The sequence below is a fragment of the Calonectris borealis genome, chromosome Z, assembly GCF_964195595.1.
Source record: "Calonectris borealis chromosome Z, bCalBor7.hap1.2, whole genome shotgun sequence".
In the NCBI taxonomy this organism is placed as follows: Eukaryota; Metazoa; Chordata; class Aves; order Procellariiformes; family Procellariidae; genus Calonectris; species Calonectris borealis.
This window is the reverse complement of record NC_134352.1, coordinates 10,830,681-10,846,272: the sequence shown is the minus strand read 5'-3', so window position 1 is coordinate 10,846,272 and position 15,592 is coordinate 10,830,681. Positions and strand designations below refer to the sequence as shown.

The 15,592-nt window shown below is 35.8% G+C and overlaps 1 protein-coding gene across 1 annotated transcript in view; it reads left to right on the top strand.

Moving 5' to 3' along the window:
• UGCG (UDP-glucose ceramide glucosyltransferase) overlaps positions 1-13,994 on the top strand; it is a 29,928-nt gene extending 15,934 nt beyond the window's left edge. Inside the window, exons 2-9 of the mRNA XM_075136544.1 lie at positions 3,643-3,784; positions 7,421-7,523; positions 8,417-8,518; positions 8,916-9,028; positions 10,899-11,077; positions 11,492-11,578; positions 12,006-12,195; positions 13,546-13,994. Coding sequence (XP_074992645.1) covers positions 3,643-3,784; positions 7,421-7,523; positions 8,417-8,518; positions 8,916-9,028; positions 10,899-11,077; positions 11,492-11,578; positions 12,006-12,195; positions 13,546-13,716 — 1,087 coding nt within the window. The 3' untranslated portion in view covers positions 13,717-13,994. The remainder of the gene's footprint in view (positions 1-3,642; positions 3,785-7,420; positions 7,524-8,416; positions 8,519-8,915; positions 9,029-10,898; positions 11,078-11,491; positions 11,579-12,005; positions 12,196-13,545) is intronic.
• The last annotated feature ends 1,598 nt before the right edge of the window (positions 13,995-15,592 follow it).

Sequence of the window (15,592 nt, the reverse complement as noted above, 5' to 3'; positions counted from 1 at the left end):
CTAGGTCAGATGGTTCAGCTCACTAACGTGAAAACGAACTGGGTAAGGGGGGTGTGTGTGTAAATTCAGAAGTAGAAGCAGCAAAACAGCCCCTTTCAGAAGTAATGATCTGCTAGCTTATCTCAATAGCCTCTGGAGCCATAGCCTTCAAGGGTTGTCTTTGCTTCCTGCATCTTGTTAGTGCTGTCTTGCAATCTTTAGCTGTTACGAATTTCTGACCAAAAATTACTTACCTGACTCTAATAGGATAATTCTTTAAGTAAAGTAGCTGCTAAGGGAAGGTTAAAATGAGTGAATAAAGAGTGTTTAGGGTTTTTTCAGCTGCTTTTAAAAGGCATATGTTACCATCTCAGCTGAGAGACCCAGCAGTCTGTCTACTGTAGCAAGCTTTTTGTTTTTGCTAGAATACTCTCCTGCCCTTAATGAGGTGGGGGGGAGGAAATGTAGCGTTGGCCTTTAAGAAAAAAAAAAAAGTTTTGTTGCTTAATTTGATACAGGTTAGCAAGAATTCATCATGAAGTATACTGGGCAGTGGTAACTCAGTAGCCTGGATTTTGTCTTTGGAAATACTTTTTTTCTTCTGCTGAAAGAAGAAACCTAGATTACAGTTCCTTCTGTGGGTTAATTGTTACTATGTTAAGGAACTAAGTTTGAGAAAATTTTACAGATGCCTTTTACATGATATAGGATAGTTGAACTATGGCTCCTGACACCGTTATGCATCCTGCTGCTTTTTTCTTTCCCCACCTACCTACACCAGCACCAGACTGCTTAGAAGGAATTTCACAGTTTCACTATCTAGGGATTGCAGGCTGATCCATTAATATATGTAGGTGCAAAAGTGCTTATAGATAACCTGGCTACTGGTCTTTCACACACAGGATCTGAAAGTGCCTTTAAATAGTGCTCTGTCAGCATCTATTTTAGAGCTCAAAGTTGTTATACATTCCTTGGTGTAGCGTTTTTCTGCAGCTTACTGCATTAGGCAAGGGTAGGAAAAAATGCGTTAAGCAGGTACATGTGTATAGTTAGTATTTTTGACTCCTTTGGGCTACTTTCAATGCAAAATAATATATAATATTCTATACATGATACAAACTCTGTGAAAGGATTGCTTTCCTTTATCATTTTGAACGGTACGTGTCATGCGTGCTCCATGGTAATGAAGACCACTGTGATCACAACACCTGTCTGAGAGAACTGAACTACCATAAGCACAAATTAGTGCTCAAAAATACTAACCTACTGCTTCATTTTACCTCTACTTTGGAGACTTTGGTGCATGTTCTGTAACACACAACTTCATTTAGAACATACCTACATCAACAATGTTAATGTTGTTTAAATTTAGTCTATTTTTACTTCCATGTTAAGTGTTAGCCTTAATTTGAATATTGTAACTTGTTTTTTATAATGGTTGATCTGTTCCTCAGGTGATGGTAAGTTTCCAATTGTAACTTTTTAATTCTTTTTCAGAATATGCCACTTTACAAATAGTCCTTCTCAGTGTAAAATGATCTGGTTTACTGTTAATTTGCCTCTTGCTCCATAGAGTCTAACAGAGCATTGCAATTACTGGTGTGGAAATTGCTTTACCTTAGTGTCACAATACCACAGTGCTTTCAGGATGGCAGGCTGCCACTTTTGTGCAGCGTTATGAATAGAACATGAACTGGAGTCTTATTTTTAAGATCACATGTTAGAGACAGTCTTACCATACTGAACCATACTCTCTCAAAAGTCTCAGTGTATGGTGTTTCATAGCTGAATAGATCCTGACAATGCTGCATGTCTCATTTGCATGTTTTCCAAGGTTTCCCTCTCCTACACCATGTGTAGGCTTTTCCTGATGTAATTCAATCGCCTGCATAATCCTGTGTGTCAGCATGGTTTGTAATGTGATGCCTTGCAGGATTCTGCAGTTTTATCACTTGGTGCTTATTCTTTATCACAGTCCTGCCTCAAGTCTGCCTTCATCCTTTTTCTCCTTACCTTTTTCCATTTACTCCACTTCCTTCTCTTATTTCCTCTTCATCAAGGCTTTTGCCTCTGTACAAAGCTATGTGCATTGCTACAGTCGGGTTTAAATGGAGTACTTCCCCCGCCCCCCCTTGCATTATCTACCTTTTGTCCCTCCGGGTCAAAGTTGCATTCTTGAGACTCTCCTTTCTTACTGGCACTAAAGCCCTTATTTGCTGTTATGTTTGTGAAAATCGGTGAGGAAATCTTTTTCTCTCTGTGGTAGGTATCTGAACTATTTCTTTTCTTACTTTGGTCTGACTGTCCTTTGGCTGTTAATTGCTCAGCAAGACTATTTCAGTTTACCTCTGCAGTGCCCAGGCTTGGAGTCAATAGCAGTACAAGGACATCATCTGCTTTGTCCTTCTGTCTTTTTAGTGAGCCTGTTGTTTATTCTCTGTAACAGCATTATGCTCCTGGTGTCCAGCTGCAAACCTGCCTGAAAGGAGCGTACTGGGGAGGGGCAATGAGGTAACACATGTAAGGGAAAAATAACTCTAGAGACCTACTGTAATCTCTTCTTAGTGGAGCTCCTTCGTAGGTCAGTAACTTCACATTCTTCAGGAGTATGCTTCCTAGGAACTGGACTTTTTTTTCTTACCATTTAACCAGGATGAAGCACTCCATGAAGCAACTGTATTCCCATTTTGGATTTTTTTGAGGCAGCATCTTGTGAATTTTAAAGTGTGAAAGTTTTTAAGTTAAGATTGATACCATTAGGTACATGCTGCAATAAAATATTCATTCAATCTGACTACTATGCATGTTAGAGAACTACAATACGCAATATATAAACTAATTTGCAAATTTTAAGTTTCAGCAAATATTTTTTCTCCAGTTATTTAAATTATATATATATATTTACTTGATGCAGATTTGATTGTATACTGGCCCATCAAGCTTTCAGAATTTAATTTTGCATTAGTTAACACAGGAGTGTAGGATTAAACATTCACGTTAGTAAGTTGTGACATGATCGTCATTTACTTTGTATATTCATTGCTGAAATACTAGTGACTGTTTGGAATTGTGTTCTCTATATTGTGTATATCTAGGCTTCTGACTTAGCCTGATGATTTTTATACTACAGTTGATTGATCCTTATCCTTTTTTTGCAGGTGTTTGTTAACAAATTGATCAGTAGAATCAACTGTTTCCCCTGTGCTTTCAGTTTGCTTTAAGTTTTGCATAACTTAATGCACGAAAAAGCACCTGACCCTTCTCTTTTTTGCATTGTTTACAGTAAATTGGTTTTTCTCATTATCCTGTTATAATACTATGAGTTTTAATGCTATGGAGGAAGGCAGAAAAATCTTGTCTCCTGTGTAGTTTGAAAAAAGTGATACTCTTGTTCAAAATGCATAGTGCAAAATGCATTAATCTGTAATGTCTAATAAGTTGAGTAAGATTAAATTTAACCTACATACAATGCTAAGTTGTTTTCTTTTAGGCATTGTCCCTGACACATCAACTGTCAAATATAAAAATAGCTGTTGTTTCTACAACCAAAACTAATTTTTTGCAGCAGTTTTAACTCCCAAGCTTTCTTGGTTCTGACTGTATTTTGAATGGAATTCTGTAGCATATTTTCTTTATGTGGTGGTATGTTATTTCTCCTCACAGACGCCTCCACCTCAATAAGAAAGCCACAGACAAACAGCCATATAGCAAGCTTCCTGGTGTTTCACTTCTAAAGCCGTTAAAAGGTGTGGATCCTAACCTGATCAACAACTTAGAAACCTTCTTTGAACTGGATTATCCGAAAGTATGTATACTATTTAGTGTCTTTTTTTTTTTCTCCCAAGCCTCCAAAAGTCATATCAGTAGCTTGGGCTAGAACTATGCAACCTGATTATGTCTTGGATTGTTCTTCCTTCCACAGGAAACGCACAATTACACATTTTACATGTTGCAAACAAAACTTACTGTTTTTTAAAAAGCTGTCTATAAAGGAACATGATCAAGGCTTAGGAACAAAACATACTCTGCACTTCACTAAGACCTACTTAATCATTATTCCAGTATAGTGGTATTCGTAGCAGCATGAAACCCTTCAATCTATAAAAGATCATTTGAGAGGCCAGATACCCTCCCCAATTAACTACTTCTTTGTAGATCCTCTAAAAGGGAGTAAAAGAGATTCTAAAGGATTCTCTTAACTGATAGCCTGAAACTTTCTGGTGGTTCTTACTGATGGCTCATCTAATGAAGAATTGCTCAGTGATGAGGTGGTGTACCTCACCAGTTGTTGCTAGGTAGGATAGTTTCCCAGCCACTTATCGGTGTTGGGAAACAAATAGTTAATAAAAGTTTACATTTGCTCTTGACCACTATTTGACTTTGTATATAAGTGATAAGTAATGTAAATGATAAGTGTGTCAGATCCTGTCCTTGCTCTAAGGAGCTTACAACTCAAAGGAGAAATCTGCAAATCCTTGCTGCATATTTCACTACTTGGTGTATGCTCCTGTGGATGGAAAAAGGACCACACTTTCTACTGCATATCTCCTGAATTCTAAAACTTGTAATTTACTTTTAATAAAAAATCTTTTCTCAATTCTTCTCGAAACTGCTTCTGACACTGTGGCTTCAGTTGTAAAAGGTCAAAGGTATGTGTAAGCTTTACAGCAAGCTTCCTTTGTATATTCTGACTGAGAGCTTTAAACTTACTCCTAAGTAGGCAGGGTAAAGCAAACAAAAAAACCCCCACTGTTTGAAACTTAATAAAAGTTGAATAGTTTTTCTGTAATGAAGCTTGGAGCCTTTTGAAAAACTTCAGGCATGAACATTAGAATCCTTTCAACTCAACAAAAGTGCAATAAAGATTAAGCGTGGCCAAGATAAATTTAAAGCGTACTTGAGGCATGCTGTGTACGCCAATATTGCAGACAGTGCAAAGAAGCTGCAGCAATATCTTAAGCTATTTTATAACTGTAATGAGCATCAAAACATCATGCAGCTGAAACATTTGACTACAAATACAATTTGCTTGAGAATTCAGAAAAACAGCTATGCTGGATCTTGCTTTATAAAAGATAGTCTCGACTGTTACTTCTGATAACTTACACATCTGGGTGACAATCTTAAGACGCTGCTACTCCACACAAATCTGAATTTCAGATAACAATAGTGACAATCATATTTTTTCCAAGGATGAAAGTGGGAGGTATGAATGCTTTGGTTTACTGGGGCACAGAACATGCAGTACAAGTAAGATCCCCAAACTGTTTGAAAACACTTCTGTACAATAACTACAAAAATACTTAATTGAAAAGATTGACATTACACCACAAAAATTAAAACAACAGTGCTGCCTGGTATTCAAAGTTCAGTTGTCCAGGGAAGAATTATTAGGGAAAAAAAATCTTAAACTTGTTCCAGTGAAGCTGAGTTCAACCTGCAGCGATACTGATTCTCTGAAACTCTTCTGTGACACCCCATGCATGAAATAATCTTGTCTTGCATGGAAGCCAGTTATGCAGTTTCTAAACTACAGCACTTACACGTAATATTTTTATCAGTGATCAGTTCTTATCTACTGTGCATATCATAATTTTGGCAGAAATCTTTCTGTTCATGTTATGTCCAAATGAACCTGATTGTAATGTTTATGTAGATAAGCATCTGTGTATTTCTTCTGCTTTAGTCTTACATTTTGTTGTTCTTTACTTTGTTACTGCATACAAAGGCCATTTACTGTAAATTTTTCTGTTTTCAGATATTGCAATGTCGGAGTTTTTTATTATTTCTGGTTGAATTTCTTGGATAAGAGGGATATGGAAGTGTCATTGCAACTGTGGATTGAAAATTAATTATTACTAGCAAAAATACTTGTTCTTTTACATATTTAATTGGATGAGCAATAAAGAACTAATTTCTTCAGTTGGTAATTTCTGTGGTGTTCATGCTGTCAGGATTGTTCTGTTATGGTGGAAAGACCTGTCTGCTTAATGAGACAGGTCTTTTATCCTTTAAATTCCATTTTCCATGCTGGTAAAATGATAGGAATCAAATACTGCTCGCTCTTTAGGCAAATTGGCTTTGAGTTTGGCAAATTGGCTTTGAGTTTGCATTCTAAGAGGTAGAGATGTGTTTGTCTGATAGTTTGTAGTGCTAGACCAAGTCTTACCAACTCCCATTTAGTGGTTAAAGATTTTAAGTCTTCACAATATTCTGAATGCAGTTAGAGTTGTTGGGGTTTCTTGTGTTTAACAATACCATTTTGTCTTGAAAGAACATATTTATTTAACTTAATGTCTTCTGTTACCTTATCGAACAAGAACATCAGAGATTGTCGTCATTGAGCTCACAGGTAGCTTTTGAAGTTCAGATTACTTTTTGCTTAAGTAATTTACTGAAAATAAAGTTCAGTGAGGTGATAGAATAGAATAAGGGAGAGTAAGAACTGTTTTGATCACTAGCTGGGACTCTTATTTACAACTGCTATACCAAATGAGATCCAAGAAAATTGTTTTTGAGATTGAGCTTTTGAATCTTGGTCTGTAAAAATGGCTTCTGGGTACCTTGATCAGAAACTTGCATTTTCTGAATTTTATTCTTTGTATTGGAGCTCTGATAACTTGTTGTAATAGTTCAGTAATCTTATCAGGGAGAGAGGAAGGTTATATCAAGTAAGGAGTGTTCAAGGAATTTGCTGTTAATGGAGAGACAGAAATACCTCCATCAAAGCTTGCAAAGCTGTATCAAAACGTTGAGTGATTCTTAAAATGCTCTTTCCTCACCCACTGTCTGTAGCTCATGTGTAACAAGCATGTAGCTTGATTGCTAAAACAGCTACAGTTTTCCCTTATCTCTTGTTGATTGTTTAACTATTATTCTATTACTGAGGAAAATACATATATATTACATATGCATATACATGTTCCTGAGCTTAGCTTTATTATACAATTAAGCGTACATATACTGGTCTCTGTGGGTTGTATTCTAATTCTGTTCTGCATATGCATCTACAAAGTAAAGGAAAGGAAGGTGTAGTTCAGAGGTATGCAGTCAAGTGTATCATAGCACCATTCCTTTAATATTTTGTGCTGTGATTTCATTGAATATAAGATTGGATTTAAGATTCACATGTGAACAAATTTTACCTTGTGTACCAGGATGTCTTGCTTCGTGCCTAATAGAAACCTTTCTTGATAATAGGAAAATTAATGTTCCTCAGTACAAGAGTTTATTGGGATACAGGCTTGGTTCTTTTTTCACAAGTACTTGGTTGTGCATTAAAAAATAGTCTTATTTAGCTGTAAAACAATCCCCTTGGTTTCATTTTTAATTCTGTAACAGTGCTCTTTATTTTTTCAGTTTGGTACACTGTTAAGCTTTATTCCCTAGACCATATTGATATTAAGTGTGTGTGTGAAAATATACGTTTTTTTTTTACTAGTATGAAGTACTACTCTGTGTACAAGATCATGATGATCCAGCTATTGATGTGTGCAAAAAGCTCCTTGGCAAATACCCGAATGTTGATGCTAGACTGTTCATAGGTAAGCAGTGTAACTTGAAGGTGGGACTCTTACTTGTAAAATGTTTTTAGGGCTTCGACTCCATATACAGTGTTCTAAAATAAATAGCCATCTTGTTTAGCCCATGTTGGATCTGTAGCTTAATCATCTGTTTGGGGTAAAGAAGTAAATTTGTAGTCACAATCTGTGACATCAGTCCAAAAAAACTCTAGGAAGAATGTTTTATGCAACCCCTGCAACTCTTTCCTTCCAAATCTGAAATACAGCAGTTTAAATCCTGTCTTTGCAGTGAACTAAATGTGCAAGAATGGAGATGTGGCTGTATTTGAACTTGAGGTCCTGCAGCAAACGTTTTTCATCAGCTTAGACTGTAGGGCTCTCTTCGCTTTACATTTGAATTAGAGGGAAGGAATATTAGAACTAGGTAGTAGAATATCATTTTTTTTCTCTGACATGAAACAAACTGAACCATTCTGTCAGTTAGGAGCAAAGGAGTGTGTCTCGCTTTATTCTGCTCCTTTTTGATTTTTCTGCTAAAATTACTGTGGAGTATAATGGTCATAATCCATAGTCTTAAGAATTAAGAGGTAGAGAACATTTGCCTTACAGAACATAGTAATAAACTTTGTAGTTCTACTGCCCTTTAAATACATTAACTTTGTTACCCTGCCATTTTGAGGAAGCATTTAAATATTTTTTTCCTTTATAATTCTCTGCATAATTGTAGTAAGGGCTAAAATATAGAAGTGAAGGAATACTTAAAATTTAAATCCTTTTCATAAAAGTGGACTTCAAGAATTGATGGGTAAACATTTACTGTTCTTCAGTTAATATATCTAAATATTTTGGGTATCGAGTCTGAATTCTAAAAAAAACCCCATACATTATTTGTGTATGATGTTTATATTTTTTAGGTGGCAAGAAAGTTGGCATCAACCCCAAAATTAACAACTTAATGCCTGGCTATGAAGTTGCCAAATATGATCTCATATGGATTTGTGATAGTGGAATCCGAGGTAGGTGTGTGTTGTAATGTGCTGACTGTTATATTGCTCTTACTCCCTGTAGGCAGGCAGTTGTTGGAAATTATTTTGACTGAGAATACAAATAGAAATGGAAGTTAGAAATCTGGAAAAAATATTTTCATGGTATAAAAATGTTTAATCTCTAATTATAGGTGAAAATTCCATTTAAAAAAATACTGTTCAAACTGTTTCCATTGTATTTGTTGTTGATCATAATAATGATGTTAATCACTGTTATTATTTTTCTGAAACTTTGCTCCAAAATACTGTGCATCAAAGTATATGTGCTCTTGATATTGGTAATGGAGCGAGAATTAGTGTCTCTATACCGTAGCCACCTAATGACAGAATTGCTCGATGAGCTGTCTTTTTTTCATTTGTCACTCAGTAACGCCAGACACACTGACAGATATGGCCAATCAAATGACTGAAAAAGTAGGTTTGGTCCATGGGCTTCCCTATGTCGCAGACAGACAGGGTTTTGCTGCTACCCTTGAACAGGTGAGTGCAATGTTGTCTTTTTTTTTTTTTGCAAGACCTTGCTGACTAAAAGTTGTATAGTGTCTCTTGCACCTTTTGAGTGAAGAAATGTTTATTTTCAGCTGCAGTCACACTTCAAACTATCTAGGATAATTTTTGAATGCTCCAAAATTTTACAGTGGTGCTCTGAACAGTGATTCAATATTTGAGTTTACAAACAATAAAGATTACAGGATGAAAATTATGGATTTTATTTAAAAATTTATTAAAACTGAAGAACTCCTTCTAGTGCTTAGTCAGAAAGGGCCATTAATTCTATTTTGATGTCTGAAAAGGAACACAGAAATGGCCATGACAAATCAGAGCAAAGCCCAGCTCACACAGTATCTTATTTCCAGCAGGGGTTATAAGCAGAGCCTTTGAGGAGAGTAGAACGCAAGCAAGGCTTCTATCCTGTTTTCATGTAATACTGTCTCAACTTTCTGCAATTTTCAGCTGAGAGACTTCCTGAGCAGGAAGTAGACTTGTTATATTTACTAATCCTTAACATATTACTATTTTAGCAAGAACAGATTTCTTACATGAACTTTTCCATTCTTTCTTTGAGTCCATATAGATTTTGAACATCTATAACTGTCTTTACCAGGAAGTTCCATAGATCTACTATCTGTTACAGGAACCACCTCCTTGTTCATTCTGACCCTTGTTCTTCTATAGTGCTATTTCATGTCTCCTAATACTTGTTTTGGAAGAGAAAGTGAACAGTTGATTCCAATCCACCATCTTCATATCACTCATTCTGTCCTATTCTCCCCTCTCTTCTTTCTCAGTAAGTTCTCTTTTGTAGAATGAAGAGGTTGAGTTTTCTTGTTTGTTCCTTGTGTCTCAAGGCATGTAATTTAATAAACTATCTTTTATTCTAAGCTGGCATGTATAAGGCGTTGTGGCCCCAAGGCTAACTGATGTGTGTCAAAGGCAGAAATGTGAGAGATGAAAGTGCAGTGAAATTCCGTACTCCTTCATTGCATGGAGAGAGGGGAGCTCGTGTGATTTTTGTGACACGAAGTCTGAATTTCCTCTTACAAGAGAAGAGCAAGGAGTATAGCACAAAGCTCTTAGTACTGCTACATGCTAAAGTAGCAAGAATTAAAACTCCTGCTTCTATATTCCTAGCAGAGCTTTTCGCTTCCAGATCCAGTATACTGCAAGATAAGCATGCCTTTTCTTGAATGAGTTACTATATTAGTAAGACCAGTGTGAAGGCCATCTATAGGAAGAATAGTAGTGAGAGGTGCTAGCACTCCCACTGTCTCTTTATAGGACACTCCTAGTTTTAAGCTATTGAATCTTCTAAAAAGTCTCACACACAATCTGATTTTTTTCTTTGCTATTTCTGTTTGCAAGTACATTAAGTAAACAAAATTCCCCTGCTTCTGTACAACCATATAGTAAGTTTCTAAGAACATGTATGCAGTAATGCAGTTAATCTTTATAAGAGGAAGGAGACAGCATGTCTATCAGCTATCACCAAATAATATATTAATCCTAGTGATTAGTAAGTTCTTAATGGATTTTTAATATATGTATTCCCTGAAAACAACCTCAATAAATTAGAAATTAAATACCAAATGAAATATGGTAGTTTAATATGTGGATTTAAAATGCATTTACAGATTTGTAAAAACACAGCCAATATCACCACTAGATTTCTCAGGTTTGGTGGTAGACTAGATTTCTTAATTGGTGGTAAAGATCTTTCCACATAAACAGTCATAATTTGCCATGTCTAGCAGTTTTTGCCCTCTAAACATTTCTGGAGGAAAAAGTTGTCGGTGAGTAGTACTTGCGTAAATATATGTAGAGTTTTAAAAGCCTTATCTTGTTTTGGCAGGTTTATTTTGGAACTTCACATCCAAGGTCATATATTTCAGCCAATTTAACTGGCTTTAAGTGTGTAACAGGAATGTCATGCTTGATGAGGAAGGATGTCTTGGACCAAGCTGGAGGACTGATAGCTTTTGCACAATATATTGCTGAAGACTACTTTATGGCCAAAGCTATAGCTGACCGGTAAGATGACTCTGAAGTAAGCTCATTGCTTTAAGTGCAGTTTAAATCTTTTTAAACACATGGTACATACTGTAAGTATAGGTGTTCAGATCAGCTTCACATGTATACAGTAAATATGCGTATGACATGTGCTTTGTCCTATCAATATAGTCTTTTGGAAATAATTAAGCCATATAATTGTCAATTCCTTTAGAAAAAAGTTTCTGATAACTTGGTTTAAGTATTATTATGTCTTTTTTCCAATTAAGAGACTTGATAAAATACACTTAATTTTTTTACTTATACCATTGTAATAATATGGCACATATGCCAAAGAAACTTTTGAAGCCTAGTAAAATTCTTGGGTGTTTGTTCTGTAATTGTTTTTTGGATCTCTTATTTGCGTGGTTTTTATAATAATCATTCATTTTTCAGGGGCTGGAAATTTGCGATGGCCACACAAGTTGCAATGCAAAACTCTGGTTCATATTCTATTTCTCAGTTTCAGTCCAGAATGATCAGGTAAAATCCTTACTTCCTCTCCCACCCACCCCGTCACCTGCTTCTGATGTGGATAACCTGATAATGAGAGGGAATACATTTTCCAAGCTAATTTGATCTAATGTCCAGAATGCTGAAGTTCCAATGCACAGCTTGATGCACGCTTCTTGTTAGTGTTGGGAGAGAGGCACTAACTTTCCACAGAAGTATGACTGATACAAGTATTAAAAAAAAAACTAAAAAAACCCCGCTTAGTGCCTTTTAAATGCTATGTGCAGTATCTTTGAAAGGGAAAATTTCTGCAATATTTAATTTGGAGGTGTAAATTAAATGAGATTAAACTAACATTGTCAGAAAAAGACCATGGTGGCCCATCATTTGATGAGGTGGGGGAGGAGGATATAAAGAATAATGCAGAGTCAGAACTGATTTGTTTGTCTTTTTCTAGATGGGCCAAACTGCGAATTAATATGTTGCCTGCCACAATAATTTGTGAGCCAATCTCAGAGTGCTTTGTTGCCAGTCTAGTTATTGGATGGGCAGCTCATCATGTGTTTAGATGGGATATAATGGTATTTTTCATGTGTCACTGCTTGGCATGGTTTATATTTGACTACATTCAACTAAAAGGTGTTCAGGTACGTAGCTTCTTTTTTTTTGGAGGTTATTAAAGTTACTAGTGCCATCTACTTCAGCAAAAAGCTAAGCTTAATTAAACAACAAAATAATTCTCTTAACATCAAGGAAATAACAGGTAAAATCCTGTTAGTTCTCAGTTTTCTAGCTTCAGTTATAGTAGCACGAAAAAGAGTAAGGGTGCTTGGTTGTAATTTTGTTTTCTATAGGCACCTACCTCTACCTAGGTTCTGAAAGTTTGCATATCTCTTAATCTTCATGTTCCCAGTCCGCTCTACCTAAGCATATCTAGAAATTTTAAGCTTTTTTAACAGTACAAGAACAGCAGCATTGTGGGATTTTGTTTTTTTTTCTTTTATCTTAGTTCTCACTTTATCTTGTATTTATTGAGGTGTATGTGTACTCTTACGTACCTTTTTCACTCTATTTTGGTAATAATGGACTTACAGCACAACTGTAGCCTACTTCTAAAAAGAAAATCTTCCCATCACAAGAAGTGGGGCCTCAAAAAACTTTTAATATACAAAGATGTCACAAATCAGAACAGCATTTCTTCTTCTAATGCTGTAGGAACTATTTTCTGCTGTGACCATATTCCACCCAAATCTGATCCATAATTACTTGTGTATTCAAACTTATAAAATAGTTCTCATCATACTGAAAAATATTCTTTTATAGTATTAACACATATTGGAAATAAAAAAAAAAGTTAGGCTTTGTGTTGATTCTGTAGGACTCCAGTTTAACAGTCAGCTTTCTGATTACTCTTCTCACCATGCAGAGCATGTAAAAGAGCTTTGTGCCTGCTCTTCCTCTTCTGAAGCCTGTTCTATTTCCAGCTCTGCATGTAGCTGGAAATTCTCAAAGGAGCAGAAAATATAGAGAGGCTATAAGCTTTTTCCTTAGTCCCACTTTTTCTATGCAATGTTTATTTGAATTTCAGTCCTCTGGGAATGTGCAGGAGTGTTCTGTCTAGATGCTGTTCTTCTGGGGTCTGTGGCAAAAAAACAGTGTCTGCTTGAACACAGTGTTACAAAGCTTCAAAAAGAAAAAAGTGAATTGTCACACTTTTCCTTGCCTTTTGCTTTACATAGAAGTCTCTTTTCAAACCTTCTGAGTCATTCTGCCAAGCTCCTCATGTTTAATATGATCTTGATACAGGAAAATATATCTTGAACAGGAAAATGTTCTTGGCTCCTAAAAAAAAAAAAATGCTATTAATATGTAAATCTGTATAATAAGCTTTAAAATAGATTTATCTGTAACACAAATGTTTTAAATTACTTTAAAATTCCTTTTGAATAATCAGTATGTTGAAATACATCTTTTTTTTTTTTTTTTAATATTCCTAGGGTGGTGCTCTGTGTTTTTCAAAACTTGATTATGCAGTAGCTTGGTTCATCAGAGAATCCATGACAATTTATATTTTCCTATCTGCTTTGTGGGACCCCACTATTAGCTGGAGGACAGGACGCTACAGGTTACGTTGTGGAGGCACTGCAGAAGAAATTCTTGATGTATAGCCACAGCTTTGTAACTGTGAATGTCAAAAAGAGAAGGGGGGGAAGAAAAGTATTATAAATTGTTTATATAAATACTTTTAAGAAAATCTACCTTCAGTAGTTTTATTACTTGTATGTTTTGGTATCTGTTCTTTAATTTATTTTGCATGGCACTTGCATCTGTGAAAATACATCTGTAGTCTTGGCCAAATGGTACCTTGCTCCTATGTACAAATAGAAGTGGAGAGAATTGGTCCTGACATCTACTTTCTATATGAATGCTCTGCAGTTAACTCTTTTAAAAAAAAAAAGTAGTATCCTCCTGGATATGAACAGCTTCTTACTCCATGGTGTGCTAGCCTAGCAAAACTAGGGTTCACATCGCTATTTTCCAGCTGGATTATACAAGGTTGTACCAGAAGTACAGCTCATTTCATTTTTATCCCACTACATTGAGCTAGTAACAGGACCTTGGGAAAGAAGCTTTTAAATGCTTTATGCCTACCTCTTGTAGTTGCTGCAGAACAAAACGAATGGAAAGGTAAAAACGCTTTGCAAAAACAAACTAAAGTAAAGCTGGAGTCTTGTCTTTATATATATATATATGAAATACTTCAGTCGTTGCAATGAACCAAAAGTGGACTGAGTTTGATAGAATGAGGTGGAAGGAATTACTGGTCAGGCATGTATTGTGGGCATCTTTTGGCCAACTCTGATCTGGTTCTGTCTTGAACCTTGTTAAGCACTGTGCTGTAACTAGCCAAGCTGGTCCCCTTCAATATTTCCATCCTTTTTTAAGGGGTGTTTGTTTTTTCCCTGTGAGTGAATGCTTTGATGGGGGGGTGGGGAGGGCATGTATGTGTGGGACATAATAGGTGGTAGAAGGGAGCAGAAATACATTTCAGAAACATTTCACACATGAGCTATTTTCTTACACAATGTCTTAAGAATGTAATTTCATGATGCAGGTATTTAATATCTTTTTAAAGTGAACCTACATACCTACTAGTCATAATTAAGTATTCAATTGCAGTAGATATTGTGAATATATTAAAAGACCGGGTGAGTTTGCTGTTACTGATTAAAATTGTAATCTTAATTTAAATATCAAACTAAGTCTACTGTTGGCTTTTTGCCTTCTACTGTTAGTCTAGCCGTTAAATTGGACTTTTGTAGTCCGGTGGTATGACTAAAAGGACTAGATTATAATGCATGCCGTGTTTTTCCCCTCTCTGCTCCCTGTAGCTTGGTTTCCAATCTCATTGTGAGACTTCCTAATTTGTGGTGAACTGGACTTGTTTTCTTTGAACGCTTTTTAATTAAAACACAGCAAAGCAAGAGAGGGATGTTGCATAAGCCTTTTGTTTTCATAACTGTATTTATGCTGCTTTACTTTTCTTCAGATGGAATAGCAATTGTCACCATGAATGTGAGCTGCTAATTACAAGGCTAATGCCAATAAAGCAGCTTTAAAAGTTGGATGATAACGTGTAGCATATTAGCAATAATGACATGTATTTATAAAAATGGACATTTTTACCTTACTGAGCCAATCCCTTACTTGTCATATGCTACACAAGTGTAATGTGTATGTATGTTCGTAAAATATGCTCTGGGCCAAAATGCTTCATCCACCTTGATATCTCTTTTGCCTTATGATACCATGGAATTATTTTAATGGGCATTTCTGTATGAACAAAGGCTTTTGATGCATGCTTCATTCTTTTCATATGAATCAGGAAGAAGCACTTTTCCTGAGGAAAGTTGCACACTGAAAGCTAGTCTAGTTGTGACCCACGAAAACATTCTGGTTTTAATATTGTTTTTTACATGGTTGAATTTTGCTGACAATGTTTGTATTTTCAATTGTTTCATGAAGTTTGGTGCCATTCATTGC